General features: G+C 38.9%; 1 protein-coding gene across 3 annotated transcripts in view; it reads left to right on the top strand.

Annotated features, from left to right (window-relative positions):
* cdkl1 (cyclin dependent kinase like 1 (CDC2 related kinase)) overlaps positions 1 to 23,216 on the top strand; it is a 49,664-nt gene that overhangs the window by 8,292 nt on the left and 18,156 nt on the right. For all 3 annotated transcript variants that reach the window (XM_069916615.1, XM_069916613.1, XM_069916614.1), the window contains one exon: positions 22,276 to 22,397. In XM_069916615.1, coding sequence (XP_069772716.1) covers positions 22,276 to 22,397 — 122 coding nt within the window. The remainder of the gene's footprint in view (positions 1 to 22,275; positions 22,398 to 23,216) is intronic.

Genomic DNA, 23,216 nt, shown 5'->3' with positions numbered 1-23,216 from the left:
ACTGCTGGGGAATCACTGTTCACAGGGTGTCCATGAAGACATCGCACAGGATGGTGCCCTCACCGTGAGGTGTCGGGAGGTCCTGGAACTGCAGGCCCGTGATGACAGTCCTGAAGACCTGCATCTCCTCGTCGGACTTCTGGTCCTGGGCGAGCTGGTTGAAGTCGAGGCCGGGTGTTAGCGCGCAAATGGCCGGTCATGAGAGTGCGTCAGCGACCACTTTGTCTTTCTCTGCCTTGTGCCGAATTTTGGTGGTGAACTCCGACACAAAGGAGAGGTGACGTTGTTGGCGGGCCGACCAGGGATCTCTTGCCATAGCGAGTGCCTGAGTTAGGGGCTTGTTGTTAGTAAATATGGTGAAAGGTCTCCCCTCCAAGAAATAGCGGAAATGACGCACCGCCAGGTACATGCCCAGCATCTCACGATCAAAAGCGCTATACTTGCACTCTGGCGGGCAAAGAAATCAGCTAAAAAATGTCAGTGGTTTCCACTGTCCGTTCACCTGCTGCTCCAGGACAGCGCCGACGGCTGTGGCAGAGGCATCGACGGAGAGTGCCATATGCAGGTTGGTGCATGGGTAGACGAGCAGGGTAGCCTTCGCAAGGGCATCTTTCGTGGCTTCAAATGCCCTGCTTGCCTCTGGAGTCCAGGTGAGTGTCTTGTCTTTGGCCGCAATAAGGGTGAAGAGCAGCTGCTTGATGTATGCAGCGCCTGGAATGAAGCGGTTTTAGAAATTGACCATACCCGTGAACACCTGTAACCCCTTGAGGTTGTCCAGGCGTGGGAACTCCCTGATTGCAGCGACCTTCGTAGTGGCAGGTGTGGCTCCTTCGGCCGTGATGGTATGGCCCAGGAACTGCAAGGACTCTTTCCTGAACTGGCACTTGGCCAGATTGATCGTTAGGCCAAAGTCAGCCAGTCGGGAGAAGAGGGTGTGCAGGTGAGACGTGTGCCCGGTCTCTGCTGGCGACAAGGATGTCATCCAGGTAAATGAATACGAAATTCAAATCCCTGCCCACTGTGTCCATAAGGCGCTGGAAGATCTGGGCAACATTCTTGAGCCCGAACGGCATGCGTAGGAACTCGAGCAAGCTGAAGGGGGTGATGATGGCCGTTTTGGGTATGTCCTCAGGGTACACAGGGATTTGGTGATACCCGTGCACCAGGACAACCTTGGAGAATACCCTTCTGCCTTGCAGGTTGGCCGTAAAGTCCTGGATGTGAGGGATCGGGTAACGGTTAGGTTTTGTCGCATCGTTAAGCCGTCGATAATCTCCGCAGGGGCGTCAGCCGCCGGGGGCTTTTGGGACCAGGTGAAATGGTGAGATCAATCGGAGTGTCGATTGATCCCCAGCTCCTGCAGATGCGAGTACTCTTCCTTCGCTATCTGGAGCTTATCCGGTGGGAGCCGGCGTGTCTTGGCATGGACCGGCGGGCCTTGGGTGGGGATGTAATAAAACACCCCGTGGCGTGGTGAGGCAGCGGAGAACTGCGGCTTGAGGAGTGATGGGAACTCATCCAGGATATGCTGAAACTCGTCCTTGGGCGTGCTGACCGCGGCCATCTGCGGCTGCTCTGTGTGGAAGGCGTTGAGGTGAATGGATTGGAAGGTACGGGCATCTACCAGTCGCCTACCTCGAATGTCGACCAGTAGTCCATGGGTGAGGAGGAAGTCGACACCCTGGATGGCGATTGGAAGGGACGAAATGGTGAACCTCCATGAGAACTTCTGCTGGCCTATCTGGAAGTGTACGGTCATGTCTCCATACGTTCGGATCTCTGTCAAATTATCTGCACAGAGGGGAGGTCCTTGAGGCCGGTTCCGGGACTCGATGACTGGCCGGGATGTCGCTGATCTGGGCCTCGGTGTCGATGAGGAAGAGTTAGCCACTGACTGAATCCCACAGGTAGAGAAGGCTGTGTTCTTGGTGTGCCGCTGCAGCCATTAACAGTGGCCAGCCTGCTCGTTTCCCTGGAATGAGCAGGGCTGACGACATTTCTGAGCCTTGGCTCCCCAGCGCTGGTGGAAGAAGCAGAGGCCTGAAGTGGATGACTTGCTTCTGGCTATGCTCTTTTAGGCCCCTGCAGGGGCCGGGTGTTCCACCGCAGTGCTAGAGGAAGGCTTGGCGTGGTCATGGCCGTGACTCGTATCCTGCTGGACTGCTGAGCCCTCCGGGAATCATTCGAGCCATAGCTCCTGATCCTTTTGAGCGACCTTCCTAGGGTCGACAAAGCTCTCCTGGGACAGTAACGGCCGGATGTCTTCAGGCAGATGGTCGAGGAAGATGCTCTCGAAGAGTGGGCAGTTGGTGTGATCTCCCATGAGCATGAGCATCTCGTCCATCAACTTGATTGGAGTTCTGACCCCCAAGGTGTCAAGGCGCAGCATCCGAGCGGCACGCTGGTGCCTGGAGAGGCCAAGGGAGCCGGTGATCACCTGCTTGATGATCCCGTACTTATCTTCCATGGGTGGGTGCTGAACAAGGTGCAGCACCTGTTTGGTGATGGCCTGATCCAGGGCGGCGACCACATGGTAAAACTTGGTTGAATCCGATGAAATCTGGTGGAGGTGAAACTGAGCCTCTGCGTGGCTGAACCAGGTCTCCAGCTCCTCAACCCAGAAGTCAGGAAGCTTGATGGCTATAGCGTTGATCGATGAGTCATTCATGTTGGGTTCAAAGACGTTTGAACCTGTCGGGGTCACCAATTGTTGCGGCGGCTACACTGCTAACTGAAGGATTGCACAACCAGACGGATTGAGTTCAGTGATTTAATGCAGGCTGCCTAGCTGGTCTTATACTCCCAGCCCGGACCTGGCTGAGAACAGCGCTGGGGGGCCCAGACGTCACTGGGGCATCATGTGGGTCCCCAAGCGTGGGCTTCTGAGCCCAGTGCTGAGGTCAGGAGAAAACCCAGCAGCGACATTTTGACCGACTGCCCCGACACGTGGGGCCGGTTCGCCTGCCTAATGGCATACCGCCACAATACATTATATTAAACCTATATTTTGAACTCCTGCGTAGATTTTCGAGGTGTACTCATGGGAATGTTGTTCAACTTGCAGACAGAGAACTAAGGTGACTTTGAATTACTGAACCTCTGTCATCATAACCTACTTTGATAACAAATACCTGGGTTGAGGATTAATCTTGTCCAGGAGATTAGGGAATTCCCGAACTCTTTTCCAATGCAATGAGGGGTAGTTTTACATTCAAATTTAATGGCTAACCTGAAAAATGGCAAGCGAAATGCAGAGGTGACATGTGCATTCTAAGAAAAGAGTCCGTGTTCCACAATTTTCCATAATACGATACTGCAGCAACTGCATGTGTGTTGGCGAGTTGGAAAATGTGTGCATGTGGGTACTTTGTTTCGCATACATTTCAGGAGAGCGAACTTTATTTGAATTTTTGGGTAGTGGGTTACTTTAACAATCGCCTGTGGTTCTTCAGGACTACACTGAAGTGTTAAAACTTATTGTGTGTGTGTGACAAAAATCACTTGCGCTCTGGAACAGAGCTAGGAGATGTATTTGCAAAAGAAAAGGATATCTCTACAATGTGTCAACCTGTAGCGGAATTATCGGTGGGGGGAGGAAATCAACTTCATGCTCTGGATTGCTCCTTGTGGAAGCTCTTGTCTGGTCTGGATTAAAATAGCTGATTCGTGCACCTGGTGTGTGACACTGGACTTGTACATTTTGCCACATGTGGAAGTTGGTCATGCCTGATGAATAAAATCCAAGAATCAGGTTGTAACTGCAGGGAGACATTACCTGTGGACAAGCTTTGAGAACACATCTAGGGATTAGAGCCGCCATGATCATACCAGCTAATTGATTGGTTCAACCCAGGATGCAATAAGAAAGACTTTCCCAAGCCATACAAAAATTTACACTTGAGTACAGAGGCTGAAGTGTTGTCCTCCCATTCATTTCACTCCAGTCTCTCATGGGGGACCTTGTCAAATGCCTTGCTAAAATCCATGTAGACCACATATACCACTCTATCCTCATTAATTTAATTACCTCCTCAAAAAACTCAAAAGAAAAAATGCAAAAGAGATTTTCCAGAGGATTTTGTGCAATGCAATACAGTATTTTCAAAATGCAAATCCAAGACTGTTTAGCACATTTTGTATCTACCCATGTTTCCCTGATCCATTGTTATTTTTCAAACTTGAAAATTATGTTGACTAGCAACCTAACAGAACAGGTTTCAAGTAGCACAGTCAGAACATGTTTGTCAAGAACACCAACTTGCACTATATATCGTATTGTGAATATAAATATAATTAATTTTGTTGGGCAGGAGATGAATCTGTACTTTCATGAATGTTCTTACATTGATATACTTCCTGTTTTGGCAGTTGAAACAGTAACACAAATACAGAGCTATTAAATAATTCCCACATTGAAGCTTTACAATGACTTATTTTCAAATTGTTACTGAAAATGGGTTTGCATTTCTGGTAAATATGCCAAATTGCTATGAAAAAATATTTTTTTATTCATGCATTTTGAGCTGGTTTTAAAAGTTTATGGATGTGCCAAACCAGTGGATATTTAATGCAAACTTTTTAAGGAACTCCATTTTTCTTCAGAATATATAGCCAGTGGCATATGTGTTCTTTTATGGGGATACGAGAAAATGGTTGTGTAGACCCTTGGATGGAGGCTACCGAGGAAGAGAGTTAGAGAAGTCTTTATATGTTTCCAAAACATGCTTGGCAATTTTCAATTCTGTTTGATGTGAGCTTGTAAAGGTTAAAACTTTGTGTTTTTGTTTTGTAGTTAATTTTGTGCCTATCCTTTGAAGAAAAAGTATTGTTTGTAGCATTACCATAGTGACTATGATATCATCTATCCTAATATCCGAGTGGACCAAGAGCTTGCTTCTCATTCAGTGTGATGTTATGCAAGATGTTTATCTGTTTTATCAACTAATTAAAGCTGCATCTACAAAGTTTGGTTTATTGGATTAATATAGTAATTTGGAATATCATCGCTCATGTTTCTTTGAAGATTACAGGTTTTGAATTGGGAAATGCTAGATCTTGAAAAGTGTCATCTATTCTTTGATTCGAAGAAAAGTAATAATTGTGAACTTTGTTTGGAAGAAAGGCTCGTAAAATCTGTCTGAAAGAATTACAACTTGATTTAAAATCAAGGATCATTTAAGCTTTACCAAGAAGTCCAATTTTCTGTTAAAATATTCTAGAAGCCTCTATGAGAACTTGCCTGTCTGACTGCAGAGACTTGTAACCTTGGAGAGATAAGATAGAGCTCTGGTTTGCAGAATGTGGCAGGAAGCCCAGAAAAATGTTTTGATAAGTTATAAAAATATCTGATAAGAAAGCTTGTGTGCATATTCACAGATCCAAGACAAGCAGAGAAATCCTTTTAAAGGGACCATGCAAGATAAAAATTTATTTACAGTTCCCAGGAACCAGGAGAAGATAGGCTGCAATGTGAAGAACCAAGATGGATAAGAAGGAGTCTTGTCGGGCTAAAGACCTCGAGCAAACAGCTCCTCTCAAAGAAATGTTTGGTTGTGAGTTGAGCTAGCAAGGCGGACCAACAACACTTGGCAGGAGATTGGAACCAGCTACCATTAAAGAAGCAGCTTCAACTACCAAGCAAGAAGAAGACTTTAATAAGACACTGCAGGCCTCATTAGCTGAATTAAAGGTTAGTGGAACTGAAACAGATGAATGTATGTTGCAAAGCTCCACTGGTGTTGTACCAAGCCAAATGCTGAAGGTAGAGACTCAGCGGTATCTGAAAGTTCAGATGCGAATTCTGATGATAGCATTTCCAAGGTTATGACTGTAGGAAGATCTTCAAAGGCATCTAGAGCGGTACAACTTGGCGTGTTTGCTAACGCACAAGCAGACTTGGCTACTGTCTGTACACAATATGAGTGATTGGAGAAAAGATGAGCTTTAGAAGATATGGATGCTGAAATGAAGAATCAGCAACTAAGGCAAGAAGCTGAAATGAAACAGTAACTGAAGTTACAAATGGCTGGTGAAGAACAAAAAAGATTATTGAAGAGAGAAAAGAAAAGACTAGAGCTTGAGGAACAATATGCTATGAAGATGGCCACAGTAAAAGCATTAGTTAAGGCTTCTGCAAGACCTATCACTCAAAATGAAATACCCAAAGGGCTCGCATCTAACGTTCCAGCAGATCAATGGGTACCACAGCCACAAGAAACGAGTAGACTCGAGCAAGGAGCCACGGGTGGTGCTCAAATGACAGTGACCAACTATGTGGAAAGGGCTAGCAACATTCAATCTCTGCTGAATACACAATATATGAATCTTCCCAAAAGGAGAGCATTTCAAAAAGGTTCAACCATACGAATTGATCATACTCAACCATTGATGTCTCTTCACGTTGCTGAAGAAGCAGTGACAAGTCAAGGATCTCCACCAATGCCATCACTTACATACCAAGGATCCCCATCAATGACAACTCTAGGTCCTACACCTATGGCACGTTCAATTTCCATATGCTCCATTCACAACTAGACAACCAGTCACAAGCCATGGTGGACATTGACAATATAATATCACTCACAGCAAAGCAAAATTAAATTTCTGCTATGTTAGCACAGAAACAAAGTTCATATGGTTTACCTAAGAAGGAAATTCCAGTTTTAAATGGAGATCCATTACAATATCTGACATTCATTAAATCCTTGAACATCACATTGAAAGTAATTCTAAAAACGCCAAAGATCGTCTGTATTACCTGGAGCAGTTTACTGGAGGACAGGTGAAGGAGTAAGTCAAAAGTTGCCAATATATGAATCCAGAACAAGGTTTTAAAAGGGCAAAAGAATTATTGCACCATCATTATGGTAATGAACATCAAATTGCAAGGGACCACATAGGCAAGATTCTTTCTTGGCCAGCAATAAAGTCAGAGGACGCAAAGGTTTTACAAGCATTTGCACTCTTTCTGAGAGGATGTTTTAATGCAATGGGAAGTAGTATATATTTGCTTCCTAGTTTGTTGATTATTGTCAATAAATTACCTTATAAGCTGAGGGACTTGTGGAGAAACAAAGTTGCAGAACTTAAGATTCTTCCTGGAAGGGATGCCACTTTTGCGGATGTTGTACAATTCTTGGAATGGCATGTATATTTTAACACCATACTAGTATTTGAAAATTTTAAGGATACTTCAATAATGTAAAGAAGTCTAAATCATCGTCTCAACAGAAACCAAAGGGAAGTGCCTTTGTTTCTGTTGTGTCAGATACAAGCACAAGAAAGAACAAGGAAACAATGGAAAAAGATCAGACTGTTCAGGAAAGTTGTTTGTATTGCAAAGATAAGCATTCTTTAGAAAAATGTTCACAATTGGAGAAAAAGTTGTATGATGAGAAATTAACCTTTTTAAAGAAAAATGAAATGTTTTGGTTGCTTGTGTAAAGTAAACTTGTAATAAGTGACTCAGTTGTGATATATGCAGTTTAAAGCATCCCAAATTACTGCATACTCAATGAAGTGAAGTTGAGAAAGAAGTCAAACAATCTGAATCCAAGACTAAAGACACAGTCAAAGACTCAGCTTCAGTTCAGACAAACAGACTTGTCCAGTGACGAAGGTCTCTCAAAAGTTCCTGTGTAGGTTAAAGCTAAAAAAGGAAGCTTCATACTGAAGACCCGTGCATTTCTTGATCCAGGAAGTATCGCATCATTTTATACTGCTGAATTAATGAATAAACTTAATCTTCATGGTAAAAGATCACAAATCCTGTTGAAGACAATGAATGATGAAAGGAACATCTTAATTCATCTTATTTTATCTTAATTTTGTCTATTTCTTCTTATATTTGTTTAAAGTTGAATATCGTTATATTATTATACAGTATGCTTTGTTTATTCATTGTAATGAAAATCTCATTGCAAAGTTATGCAAGATATCCGGTTTTTCAACAAATTAAAGCTACTTAAAGCTGCAGCTACAAAGTTTGGTTTATTGGATTAATATGATAGTAATTCGGAATATTGTCGCTCATGTCTCTTTGAAGATGACATGTTTTGAAATTGGGAAATACTAGAACTTGGAAAGTGTCATCTATAGAGCCCTCAATGTGCAAAACAATTATCTCACAGGAGAGAGAGTGCAAAATTCTTTCTGTGTCAGTTTTCATTTTGTCACATAAATGAGAACTATTCACACTCAAATTCAAAACTTTAAAGCCCTTCTTCTTTGGAATTTAAAATTCAGTACCAAGGCATTTGGAACACGCTGCTCTGTGAATGGTGTTTCCATAGAAACCCACTCCTACTCCCTGCAATACTGGCTAGCGGCGAGTTTTCATGAATGTTCAGAGTGTTGTCACAGCCACAATGTGCAGGCTTCTGGTGTACTGCCAAACTGAGGGGCTGGGGTGGAGACAGAGCCCGATCTGCTCCACATTCCTTGCCTTGTGCACTGAAACCTTGTGTGTCAGGGAGACTTCCTCAGCCCCCAATCCTAGGTCAGTATCTGCTCCTTCACCTAGACAAGGATAATGCCTACCTTGATAACATTATGAGAGGTATAGAGAGAGTAAATGCAAGTAGGCTTTAGCACCAAGGTTTAGGTGAGATACAAACCACAAGATATGGGTTGAAGTTAAAAGAGGAAAAGTTTAAGGGGAACATTGGGGGAACTTATTCACAGAGAGGAGTAGGAGCGTGGAATGAGCTGCCAGCTGAAATGGTGAATGCGGACTCAATTTTCACATTTAAGAAATGTTAAAGGGCGGCAAAGTTAGTATAGCAGATAGTGCCATGTTGTAACAGCATCAGCGACCTAGGTTCACACCTGGCACTGTCTCTAAGGAGTTTGTATGTTCTGCTCATGTCTGCATGAGTTTCATCAGTGTGCTCTGGTTTCCTCCCACCTATCAAAATGTACAGGGGTTGTAAGTTAATTGGGGTATTTGAGTACATGGGTCTGTGGGATGGGAGGACCTGGACTGTTACCATGCTATATGTCTACATTTCTTTTAAAAATTGGACAGGTACATGATTGGGAGGGATATGGAAAGTCAGTGAGACTAGGCGGAATAACAGTTTGGCACAGACTAGAATGGCCAAAGGGTCTATTTCTGTGCTGTAATGTTTCATGGTTATACTCCAAAACAGTGGTTCCCAACCTTTTTCTAAATTTGAAAACCAGTTTTAATCGTGCCTAATTGACTTGTTATGTGCACGGTTTCATAACTCCAAAGGAAATGGGCCAATGACAATTTTTCTCAAGCAAAATATTTTGGTAACTATTAGGTCTAGAGCAATGGTTCTCAACCTTCCCTTCCCACTCACATACCACCTTAAGCAATCCCTTACTAATCACAGAGCACCAATGACATAGAGAATACTTAAAGTGGTATGTGAGTGGGAAGAAAAGGGTTGGGAACCACTGCTGCAAGAGGACGGGAGTGAATGTCAGCAGAGGAGAATTTGAAAATTTAAAGGGTTAAATTGTGGAAGTGTTAACTGTAGTCTGAATGTTAAATGTTACAATAAAATTCCTCAATAGAAATGTACATAAAAGCACAGGAAACTCAGGAGGGAGACGGGCAAAGGTGGAGGCTGAAGTTAGAAATGAAGAAAGCAAAATAGTCAATGGAGCAAAGGCAGGCAACAAAAGACAGGGACGGAATGCTGAACAATAATGACAGTTAAATTTAAAGCCACCATCTCTAAATGCATTTTGTATCAGGCAGTTGAATTTACTGTCACAAATCATCTTCCATGGCAAGATCCAATCACCTTCCAGAAGGGTGTCATCGTTATGCAGCATTGCAACAGTGCTTACCGCCCGACTCATCCATGCCAGCCAAGTTACCTATCTTGTTCCATTTGCCTGCATTTGGCACACATCCATCTGAACATTTCATATCCATGCAGCTCTCTGAATGCCTCTTGAATGTTGTAATTGTACCTGCCTCTACCACTTTCTCTGGCAGCTTGTTCCACATACTCTTACCACCCTCACTGAGAAAAAAAGTTGCCCATCAGGTACCCTTTAAAAGTTTCCTTTCAAACCTTAAATTTTAGATTCCCTTACACTGGGAAGAATATGATGATCACTCACCTTATCTATGCCTCTTACTATCTTATATTCCATTATAAAGTTAGCCCTCAGCCTCATATGCTCTCCAATCTGTCCTTGTGACTCAAGTCCTCCAGTCCTGTTAACACCTGGTGAATCTTTTATGTGCTCTTTCCAATTCAATGCCATCCTTGCTATAACTAGATAATTTGAATTGCATATAATACTCCAAATATGATCTCACCAAGTCTTGTGCATTTGTAACATGACATCCCAATTCTTGTATTCAGATCTCTGATCGATGAAAGTAAGCATGCCAAACACCTGTCTACATCTATCACCACTTTCATGGAACTATATACCTGCACCTCTATGCCTCTTTGTTGTACAACATTCCCTAGTGTCTGCCTATTCACCATATAGGTCCTGCACTGGTTTAACCTCCCAAAGTGTAACACCTTGGAGTTGTCTAAGTTAAATTCCGTCTGCTTGTGGAACTATAGCACACAAGGGCTCACAAGCTGGGTACATTATTTTAGGAAACTTCACAAGATCTAGGATCATTGCTTCCAATGTAATTAGTGCCTTACATTTAACACCCACCCACACAGCAACCTCTATATTAAGGTACCCTGGTCACCCTGAATAATGTCCTGACAACAACTTGATTGGATGTCTTGTCACAGCTGGGGAAAGCTTTTGTCTAGTGACCCCAATTCGGTAGTTGTGCATTGTATGATGTCACTATATTGAGCAAATGGGCAGTTGGAAAAAAATTGAGGCATTCGGAAAAGAGCAATGCAACCATGTGAATTACAACTGAAATATCGTTACTTTCTGTGTATGTCTTAGTGAACATTGATTTTTATTTTTGGAATGGATGATCCAAGAAGCTATTTTCAACTGTGCTTAGCCTCTTGATTGATTTCATATGAAGCTAATATTGATTAGTTTTTAAGCTGTCATTTATCCCACTGATCCTGTTTCCTCAATCATGTTAGATTCATGCCAATGTTCACACATGAACTGAGGATCAGAGGTAACGCATAATTTTTTTGGTACCCCATCATGAAATAATAAATGTATAAAAACCCTTAAAATATTGAAACCTTTAGAAGCTTGTTGGAATTCAGTGTCTAGGGAAGAGGTGAAAGGTTAAAAGCAGTACTGTGTTTAGTGCCTCTCACAGACTGGTATTGACCGAGGGAGTCAAAGCAGATGGTAAAGGAGTGCAAGAAGAAAGCAGAAAGATGTAGTTTCACTGAGCGTGAAGAATTATAAACTGCCTTGTTCTAAAAACATTTTTTAACCTTGTATTATGATCTATGGGGCCTCAAGCTTTGTGGGGTGGGGGGGGGGAGGGGGAAGAGGAATGCCTATGTGCCTACATGCAATGCTATAATTTTGGATCATGTGAGTTTGTGACTGATGTAACCTTTTTCTAACTTGCTTGATTGTATAAATTCTTGATCCATCCCTTTGTTGGGCAGAGACCCTGTGAGACTGCTTCAGTGTGACAGCAGTAGAGGGCTCTTCCAGGTAGCTACTACCTAATAAAGAATTAACCAAAGGATTCTGTGTGCTGTGCCTGATTACATCAGGAGCCACGAAAACCTACTACAACAAACAAAGATGCAAAATCAACAAGACATTTTGGGGACATGGCAGGGACCTCAGCTCTGGTAAATTGATTGACAGAGAAACTTTGTGGTGGCGCAGCTGGATAGGGTACTGAAAAGTACATATGGTCTGCTTGCCTTCATAGAGAGCAAATGTTAGGATGTCTTGTTGCAGTTGAACAAAACCTTGATTGGACTGCATTTGGAGCATTATGTATGCTATAGGAAGGAAGTGTTAGCAACTGAGAGTGTGCAGAAGGGATTCACCAGCATGTTACCTGATTGGAGAATTGTAGTTATAAATTGGAAGGACTGGGGTTATTTTCTCTGGAATTTAGAGGCTGAGGGAATCCTTGTGAAAGCTGTTGTATCTCTCTAGGTTTACTTGGGAGGCTTCTTAATAACTTAGAGATGCAAAGTTCAAAAAACAAAAGAGACTTTACTTACTGGTGTCTTCCACAATCACAGGACATTGATCACACACACTCTATACATATACATACGCCCCAAGGTGGTGCACTACAGTTACTACAGTGAGAAGGGTGCATTCTTACACAGTAACAAAATAGTTCACATTATCCTGGCTATATAACAGAAGCATATAAAATTAAGGTGCATAGATAGAGCAGATAATTAGAATAATTTTCCTCAGGCAGGGGAGTATAGAATTAGAGGGGACAGTTTTAAAGTGGGAGAGGAGAAATTCAAAGGAAATCTAAGGGGTACATTTTTTAGCAGAGGAAAATGATTTTCTGGAGTGAGCTACCAAAGGGATTGGAAGTGATATTGTAATAACATTTAAAAGGCATTTGGACAGGTAGTTGAATAGGAAAGGTTAGAAGGATAAGTGCTTAATGCAAGCAAATGGGATTAGTGTAGGTAGGTGATACAGTAGCATGATTCTGTGCTTTAAAATTCAATGGTTCACAGGAGAAAGGATAGACCATCGTGCCTATCTATATATATCTCACTTGCCTGCATTAATTCCATGTCCCTCTATGCGTGCTTATTTAAGTACTTGTCATATTGCTTCTTAAATGTGTTACTCTTCCTGCTTCTACTACCTTATCTGGCTCCTCATTATAGATATCACCTACTCTTTGTGCAAATGATTTACTCCTTAGATCCCTTTTTAAACCTCTTCCCTTTCTCCTTAAATCTATGCCATCTAGTTTTAGACACTCCTAACATGGGAAAATGGCAATTTACCTTTATCTTATATTCCTCTATTGTGTTGGCTCTCAGCCTCCTTCGCTCGAGGAAAAAGAAGCCTAGCCTATCCAATTTATTGTGATAAAGCAAGACTTCAATATAGGCAACATCCCTGTGACTCTTTTCTGCACCCTCTCTAACTCACCCGCTCCTCGCATCCTTCCTATATTGTGGTGACCAGAACCACATTAAATGAGGCCTAACAAATGTTTTGTACAACTGATGTCACAAATCTTATACTCAGTGGCTCAGCTAATGAAGGCAGGCATACTCCTTCCTCACTATCCCATCTACCTACATTTCCACTTTTGCAGAACTGTGAACTGGTACTCCAAAGGTTCCTAGTTCACCTCTCTCTGTGTATTGTCCTGCCCTGGTTTAATTTTCCAAAATGCATCTCTTCATCCTTGTCAGAGTTAAGCTCCAACCTCCATTCTCTCTAAATCCTGCCCTAGCCTTAAATAACCTTCAGTGTCCACTGAACAGTACCTCCATTTTGGGTGTAATATAAAAATTTATGAATCATGCCACTTATATTCTAATCCAAATCTTTCATATATATGACAAACAATAGTGAACCAGTACTGATTCCTATGGCACAGCACCACTGATCATATGCCTCTAATCTGAAAAACAACCCTCTACTATCAATCTTCTATGATTCCAATGCCTCAGGACATTGACATAGAGAATTGTGTCTGAATCTGGAGTCCACTTTAATTTTTACCATTTGAACAAACTTCTAATTAAATGGTTATATTTCGTTAAAGTTGCCACTAATATAAACTTTTTTTATTTCAAAACTGAATCTCTAATTGGAAGAGCTGCACTGTAACCTAATGAACATGTTACATTTAATTATGTAGGTCACTTGATGTAGGTCCTTCTTTATTTTGTAAAGGGTTAATTTAAGAATAAAACCAGAGACCAGTGAGTTAATTTACCAGAGTTAATCCTCAGAACTAGTACACATTTGCTGACATTGAAACAGAAAATGTTGAAACTACACAGTAAGTCAGGTGGTATTTACAGAGTGTTAATATTGTAGATCTGAAATATTTATTATGTCCTGCACTGATGCCGCTAAATCCACAGTATTTTGATTTTGAATATTTCTACTGAGATTTTTCATTACAGCATTTAACATTCAATATACAGTTAACACATTTTTGGAGAAATGAACATGCTTATTTTTCTAATACAATTTCTCATGACATTATGAAGTGTTACATTTTTATACTCTGTAGTTTCTTTTTTAAAATTGTATTTAAAAGTATTCCATTCATATAATCATAGCCAGATATAAAATATAATAATCAAATATTAATGTCAAATCCATTACATAAACCCAAACCATTTTTTCCCCCTGCCCATAAACAAACCCCAAGATAGAAAGAGAGAAAAAGAAATTAATTAAGAAAAAGCATGGAAAAGAATAAATAAAAGTAGGAAAGCAAGAATAGAGACCTGGTTGTTAGAGGGTCCTGCTCACCACATGGCGTTAGTTATTTAATACATCCAAGGAGGTTAGTGAGGTTTGAAGCTTAAGGAAAAGGACTATAAATTAATTCCTTCAATTTGTAAATACGGGTGCCAAATTTTCAAAAATACATCATACTTATTTCTCACATTGTAAGTCATCTTTTCAAGGGGAACATAACTATGCATCTCTGCATTCGATCGTTCCATACCCAGGTGGGTATCCAATTTCCATATTTCTGCTATACATTTTCTTGCTACTGCTAAAGCAATCTTTACAAATTCAATTTGGGTCTTATCTCTTCAATATTGCCTAATAAAAATAACAGAATTTAGTGGAAATTTAATTCCTATAACCCATTCTAAATAAATCACTAAGTTTGACCAAAAAAATTTCACTTTGGGGTAAGACCAAGTTTGTATGTAGAACGTAAAAAAGTGCCTATCTCCTGACCACATCTAAAACACTGATCTGATAGATCTGACTTCAATTTGTGATGTAAGGTATAATTAATGTAAAAAATTATATTGAACTAATATGTAACTAACATTTATAGTATTTGTCATACTATCTCAGCACAAATCTGACCAATTTATTTCATCAATATTAGTATTTAGATCTCTCAATGTTGTCCAAACCTATGTATCTTCTGTTTAAAATTTCCCTTCTGCAATAAAGTATACATAGCTGAAATAAATTCCTTGATATACTTACTACCTATCAATATTTCTACATCACCTCATTTCAGTGATAGCATTGCTGAACCGAATTTATATTTTAAATAAGTCTATAATTAATAATAACAAAAAAGGGTATTATTTTGTATCCCATATTTATTTTACTCTGTAGTTTCTTAATATTATATATGAATCTGGAATGTAAAAATCAACTAATATAATCTTGAAATCATATCATTCAAAGTAGGTGATATGCAAGTGAAGTAGATCTTTACTTTGTTGGATGTCCCTTCCTTTTATTAACATGCTGACCCTGCATTATTGCCACTATTTACTTTTCCTTCACTTACCCATTATCCAGATTATTTCTACTGATCCCTCCCCTTCCTCCTCCACCCAACAAACATCTCCACCCATGTTGTAATTAATTCTCACAGCCTTATAAAATATGCCACTCCATTGATATACTCTGCCCCCACAACATTTCATCCACTGCCCCTGGGTTTACCATTTGAGGACCTTTAAATTAGATAAGTAAACAGGAAAAAAAGCACTTTTATTTTGGACGGTACAGTTTTTATACAGACTTCAGAGTTCTTTGTAATGCATTACAGATTTCAACCAAATGACTGTCCTGCATACCAAAGGACTTTAATTGTAAGTAATATGAGACCTTTAGCTTTTATGAAACAACACTCCTTTTAGTTCCTCATTTGGTGAAAAGACCTATGTGGTTCCAAAGTTTGGAAGGTAATTAGCCACTCAATTCTCCACTGAATAAGCAGTATCATATTTACTGCAGATAATACTTTATGTTCAAATAACAAGTACTTCAATGTGTTCACCACCAGTTTAGATTCAATAAGTGGTAACACAGGAAACAGTAACAGAACCAAATATTCCAAAGGGAAGAAGGAAGTATATTGATTCCTCGTGCAGAAGAAATGGTAATCCGACCAAAAATTAAATCAGTGAGATAGAAAACAAGATTCAAATCATTGTATTTCAGTCAGTTGCTTTGAAATTTTAACATGTTCCACGATCAGATGTCCTAGTTATACATTTAAAAAGAACTCCCGCTCTTTGCAGAGAGTGGCTAAAGTGGAAATTTAATTGGTTCCAAGCCAATTGAGTAATGGCAGGAGTAAATAGTCAGCAAAGCTTTGGTAAAAATAGATCTTTCAGAATAGCAGTTGCTCCAGTTTGATTCACATTACAAAGTTTGAACCAGAATGAATCAATGTGACAAAACTCTCTTATTTGATATTTCAATACTTATTTTAAATGGCTACTTTTGACTAAGTTAAGTAATTTTACTTGGTAATCTTTATTCTTATAACCTATTTTTCATTGATTACCGTTCAATAATTACTTTTGAGAAGGTTACGATGAACCTCCAACGTGAACTGCCACAATCCACTACATGATACCATGTTTGATAATTCATGGCCGAGTCACAATTTTGGGTGACTTGGAGATCAAACTGCAGGTTTTCAGACATCTGCTCTGTTTGGTGGTAGAAGTCGTAGTTTAGGAAACCTTGTCAAAGTAGCCTAAATAAGTAACGTATACATTTTGAAGATAGTATTTAGTGCACCATTCATAAAAAGAATGGAAAGTTAGCCTAAAGATGGGTTTCTGATCAAGTCGGTGTCAGAAGCCATGCTCAGTCAGTGGATTGTACCCACTCATGGTGGAAAGACTTTGGGAAGTTAGGAAATAAATCAGTTGGAAGTGGATACCCAGCCTGACCTAATCTTGTATCCACAGTATTTACATGGCTGGGACAATGCAGTTTTTTATATTAAATGATGGGAGATTCAACAGTGATGTACCCTCGAAATTCAGTGGGATTGTGATTGGAATCTTTGAAATGCATATTTGCATGCTATACAGGATTCCAGCATGTTGTTTGTTTCCTATCAATTAGTCCATCTGTTTACAGCTCTTCCTACATTCAGAAATTGCATCATTTTCTTAGTAGGAAATGGAAATGAAATTCTGTATTCATCCGCAAGGAAATTCATCCCTGAGGGACTAATGTGGAATGTCGTAAGGATGAGATTCCTAGCCTCCACCAGTCACAACCATCTTCCTTTATTTGAGAAATTATTCCAGTCAGTGGAGAATTTGTCCCCTTGATTTCCAATTACTTCAGTTCCACCCAAGCAGCTTCATACCAAGGCAACCATTCTTTTGTTTTTAATTTATTTTGTATTGAAGTTTAAACAAACATTTCCATAAGATATATCTCAGATATTATACACTTGCCATGATTTTTCACATTATATTTATCAGAAGTATACTCTTATGGAGAGAAGAGGAAAGACAGAACAAGAATAAGTAAACTATATACAAGTAGGGAGTGATTTTTTTTAACAACATAATCATTTGATTTGCAAGAATAAGGTCAGGCCTATTGGTTATATGTGGTCAAACCATTTTTGACAGTATGAATTAAATTGTTTCAACTTATGATTAACAGATGCTGTTATCTGCTCCATTTTATATGTCCATTATAACCAGTTCCTGGTAAGAGCCTTTTTACCAGCCACCAGCAGTATATTCATTAAAAATTTATTTATTTTCAACCATTTTTTAAGTATATACTCAAAATATATGGACTTAGCTTTTTCTAATGGTGTTTCACGTTTAAAAACCATTGATAACAGGGCAGACCAGAAAAATATGGTAATGGTTTACATTTTGATTTCAACAATTTCTCCATCAAACAGGGAAGTCACGATCAAAATGGAATTTCTGAGAGGGTGTAATACAGCATCTTATCAGGTTTTTCCACCTAACCCTAACTCCCTCCATTTCTACCTCCATATTATTGTCCATTGTTCCTCAGATATAGTTATCCCTCCTTCCTATTCCCATTTTGTTTTAATGTATGTTCGAGTATGAATCAAGATTCATAGACCCTAATATACACTTGAAATTATTTTACTACCATAATCTGAATTATATGCTTTTCTAAACAGTTCTATCAAATATGTACTTGGCTTGTTTACATTTTAACTCTCCTATTAACATCATGTAGCATCTGCAAATGCTGATAAAAGTTTTGTTTTTCTAATTAAGTGATATAAAGAACCCCTTGATATAAGTATATCTTGAGATAAGTATAACAGTATCTATTTTTGCTTCTGTTTATCTTATCAACACCTTTGAAATTAATCAGATCTTAAGACTCTTCCAAAGGGGGTGAGGTCTGTTTTCTGACACCTCATAGTCTCTTCCTGATATTCCTCTTTCATCCTCCTCCCATCCCCTGTTTTCTTGATTCTTTCCCACCATAGAGTGGGATAGCTGCTCAGACAGACTTTCCCTTGGCTTGATCACTTTAACAGACAAACCTTTGTCCTTCAAGTCGCCAGTCACTTCTTCCATTGTCTGATATAGCCGTGCCCCATCTTCATAAAACACTCACAGTTCAGCAGAGTACAGAGTCTGGAAGCTAATCTTTTTTTGCTTTAATACTTGCTTCACTTCAGAATATTCTTTGTGTTTATGCAGGACCACTGTGGGGGGGGAGGGGTAATCTTGATCAAAATATATTAATTTCCCATTCAAAATTACCTTCTTCTTTCCCCTGGCACTACACAGAATCTCTGCTTTGGTTTTGTACTGAAGGAATCTGATTACTGATGACTGTGATTTATCTTCCCTGTCTCCAGAAGGTCTTGGGATGAGTGCACGATGTGCTCTCTCAATTTTGAGTTCCATATTCGGGGGAATCCAGCATGGGAAGGGTTGTGGCTGTCATGTGACAGCACTGAACCCTACCTAGTCGGAGGGCACACCAGCTGCCAATCAAGGTTAGGTTACACCCCACACATTAGTACACACCTTTCCATTGTACCCATGTAAATTACCTGAACTGGACTCTCCAGCCTGCCTGCACTTTGCACTGAGCCATTAGTCCCTCCTATTGACCTGGGCTTGTCCCTCCAGCACTATAAAGGTGCCATGTGTTCTTTGTTCTCCCTCTTTGCCAGCTTGGGACCACCCTGCTTCACTCCAGGCCTAGAAATGTGGAAGGACACTGAAGAAACGGTTGGTAAGATGTGCACTGTTAAAAGGGTTGGGAGTGTTTAATTAGTGTCCCTTGTAGCATAGAGCCGTGCCTGCTCTAATTCAAGGGGTGGTAGGGAATTGTAGTGATTTTTCCTTGATCATTGTATGTACCAGTTCATCGTGTGTGTGTGCGTGTATTATGTTCCCATGCTATTTTCCTCATGTTCATTATTAATTGTCCACTACTTCTTATCCATGGCCGCTGTAAACACTGTGTGTTTGTGTGTGCGCGCGCGCATGCACATGTGTGCTGCATCAGTTACCATTTCCCACATTTGCTTTCTGTAAATAAAATCCTTCCCTACCAAAACTGTGTTCAGAGTCCTTGCCTTTGAGACCTGTTTCCTCACAAAAGTCCCGTAATAACTCTTCTACCAACTCCACCATAGACAACCTGTCCATACTTCGGGAACATTATATATCCTAATATTCTTCTGTCATGACCATCCTTTTTTTAAAATATTTTGTTTAAGAATTTTAAAAACCTACAATTATTAATGGATAAATTGAAAAAAATAATTCATATGTATAAAATAATAAATTATATATATGTGTGTGTGTGTGTGTGTGTGTGTGTGTGTGTGTGTGTGTGTGTGTGTGTGTGTGTGTGTGTGTGTGTGTATATATATATATATATATATATATATATAAATTTACCCCTGTCCCTCCCTCTCCACCCCTCACCCAACCACCCAATCTTAACATAAGAAAAAGAACAAAGTAAGGAGAATGCCAAAAAAAAAAATCTCACTTCACATAGTACTGAAGCTAAGGTTACCAGTGTGGCAAGTTTTCAGAGAGTCCTTCAAATTTCAAACCAACACATTGTAGGTATAGGCTCCATATTAAAAAAAAAAGATATTTATTACATAAATCACGTTATTTTCTCAAATGGAATACAAAAACACAATTCAACATGCCATCTCTTCATTCCTAAATCTTTGTTTGATTTTCAAGAAATGGCAATGCATTTTTTTTAGAAACAGCTAAAGCTAATTGTAAAAATTCAATTTGATACATAGTTAATTTTAATCTAAGACTAATCACTTTAATATCTTCTCCAAAAATGTTTTTACCTCTGACCAAAAAGATTTTACTCAAGGACATTCCCAAGTAGAATGAAAAAAATGAACCAATTTCTTGATCACATCTAAAATATAAATCTGATGATACTAAATTCAACTTTTTTTTAATTTTTGAGAGAGTTTAAATATAATTATATTGAACTAATCTATATCTTACATTTAATAATTTTCATCATACTATTCTTACATAATTGTTTCCAATCATTTTCATCTATTTGTCTACCTAAGTAAACTTCCCATTTAAATCTTGATTTATGAATTCCTACTCTAGGAGCTGTTTTTTGAAGTAATTTATACATCTCTGAAATAAATTTATTCATACCATCCTTAATTATTAATAATTCTAATTCATTTTGTCTAGGTAATCTCAAATTACAACATAACTTATCAATCAATAACAGAAAAAAGTATTATTCAGGACATTAAATTTTTTCACCATTCATTGAAAAATAATAAATTTCAAAACAATCTTTTTGTCTGGATTTGACTCTAAATCCTCAAAAAATTGTTATTCATAGAAAAAGGAAGAAGTCTATTTTGATATAAATGTGTTCTTCAGGAAATTAAACCTTTTCCAACTATCTCATAATTTATTTTATTTCATAATTCAAGCAAATGTCTCAAAATAGGTGTATCTCTGTCCATTTAGAATTCCATTTATAAATAAAATCCTGCATATGATCTTCACCTATTATACTCAATCCTTTTTTTTAGCCCAAGTAAAAGATTTCTCCAAATCAAACATTCCATTAATACATTTCAATTGGGCTGCTATACAATATTTCTAAAAATGAGGAAGTTGTAAACCTAATTCAAACTTCCAAGTTAATTATTCCAAACTAACTCGAGGCATCTTTCCTTTCCCTAAAAACATCCTAATACTTGAATTTAAATCTTAAAAGTTTTTAAGGTATACCACAAGCAATTGACTGAAAAAGATATTGAACCCTTGGAAAAATATTCATTTTAATACAACTTACTCTACCCATTAAAATTATAGGCAAATCATTCCATTTATTTAGATCATCCTTAATTTTATAAGAGTGAACAATTTAATTTATATAAATTATTTAAATCATTATTATTTCTAATCACCATGACCTTACTTCTTGATCAAGTAGTTTATTTTCTTGTTGGTTTAATACAGTTATCATCTTACTTAGCATCTGTTCCACATTTTGAACTCAATCTTCCACCTTTTTATGTCTCTGCCATATCTATTTTTCGATTAGAGTTGATGAGCTCTGACTTGATATCATTTAGTTGCTGTTTTATGTATTTTTGAAATTCCCTTATCTCTTCCAGAATTTTTATTAGATTTACTGCTTCACCTAAACAGGGCCCAATGTCAGCTTCGTAATCATGCACCCATGTAGGAGAGTTGTTCATTGCACCTTGCTGCTGCAAAGCACTGAATTTCATGACTTGTTCACGACAATAAATTCTGATTCTGACCTCCCTCATCCACAGGCTCAGCAGTGATACTTTTTTTTAATCTCTATTTCTTTTCCCCATTCTTGCCTCCTTTATCAGTTCATATATTTTTGAGAAATCTTGAATTTGGCAGATTAACTATGCAAAATAATTGTTTTTTCGGAGGAACTGTTATTTTAGGCTGAGGCAGCCATTCTAATCTCCCTTTAAAAATTCAACTTTTGTCCATTCCTGTTCAACTAATATGATGCAGTTGGGAACTATGCTGTGCTCTTTGAAACAATACTATTGAAATGAGTAGATGCTTTTAAATTGATGCACTGGGTACTTGAAACCCAAAGGGTTAAAGGCTTATTCATAGTAATTTTTTATTTCTGTTGCATTCCTTTCTCATTCCACCTCTTCCATTCTATTGAATTTATGCAAGTAAATGGGTTCTCAACCAAGTTTGCAATTAGATGGGTGACTAATAGAAAGCTATTAATCACTGGAGCCTGTTGACCACAGCTTCAATTGGCTTACAATTAAACCACTTTTAATAATGTTGGGGAAAAAATTCATAAAGGAATGTATTTCAAGTTATAGGCATAGCTCTCTCAAAATTTAAGTTGTGTTTTGTTTTTCAGCAACTGAAGCATGGCAATCTTGTCAACTTGATTGAAGTATTCAGAAGGAAACGAAGACTTCATTTAGTTTTTGAATACTGTGACCATACTGTGTTAGATGAATTGGACCGATACCCTAAAGGGTAAGTGATACTGATAACATGGAACAATTTTTTTTTTCTCTAAAAGTTTGTTTCCTGAAAGAAAATTGGAGATTATGTTCAACAACTTCAAGATGAACACAAAGATAATTTCAGATTTGTTCTATCATATAGAATGTTGGAGAAACATTAACTTTTATTGAATTTAGCATGTTTAATTGCATAATGATGCTGACACACTGCATTAGTCAACTGATCTAAAAATGTTTTGCCACTGATTTTCATTTGTACTCTGCATTTGATCCCTCTTGTGTCAGTGTCCAACAAGTCAGCCAGCATTGATGGATTCCAGTTGCCCTGAAGCTGCTTTTCCATGGTTGCAATGAACCTGGTGAAACCTTTCACCATGTTTGTCACTGACTCCACCAAGGTCAGCAGGGAAGACATCCAAGTGCGAATGCAGTAAATGAATTTTCAATAACATGTTGCACTTTGACTTAAAATATGAGAGGAAATCACAAACATAGGTTATATATAAAAAATGGTACATGATAAGAAAATTTTAAGGTGATTTTCATGATCAACAGCCTAAAATCCAAAAAAGTACACCCAAAGGTGCTCAGGAAGCCAAATTTTCATTATCCAGTGTAATAGTCTACATAATAGTTCTTTTTGTTGAAGAAGTGATCAAGAGGATTAATGAGGTCAAGGCTATATATGATGCCTATATGGATTTAGCAAGGCCTTTGACAAGATCCTACAAGCTTGACTAGAAGGTTGAATCACATGGGAATCAAAGTGAACTGGCCAATTCAATTCAAGACTGGCTTAGTGGAAGGTGTCAGAGAGTAGTAATGAAGG

The sequence above is a fragment of the Narcine bancroftii genome, chromosome 2, assembly GCF_036971445.1.
Source record: "Narcine bancroftii isolate sNarBan1 chromosome 2, sNarBan1.hap1, whole genome shotgun sequence".
NCBI classification, from domain to species: domain Eukaryota; kingdom Metazoa; phylum Chordata; class Chondrichthyes; order Torpediniformes; family Narcinidae; genus Narcine; species Narcine bancroftii.
The sequence above is the reverse complement of the archived record's forward strand: the minus strand, read 5'-3'. Positions and strand labels throughout refer to the sequence as shown.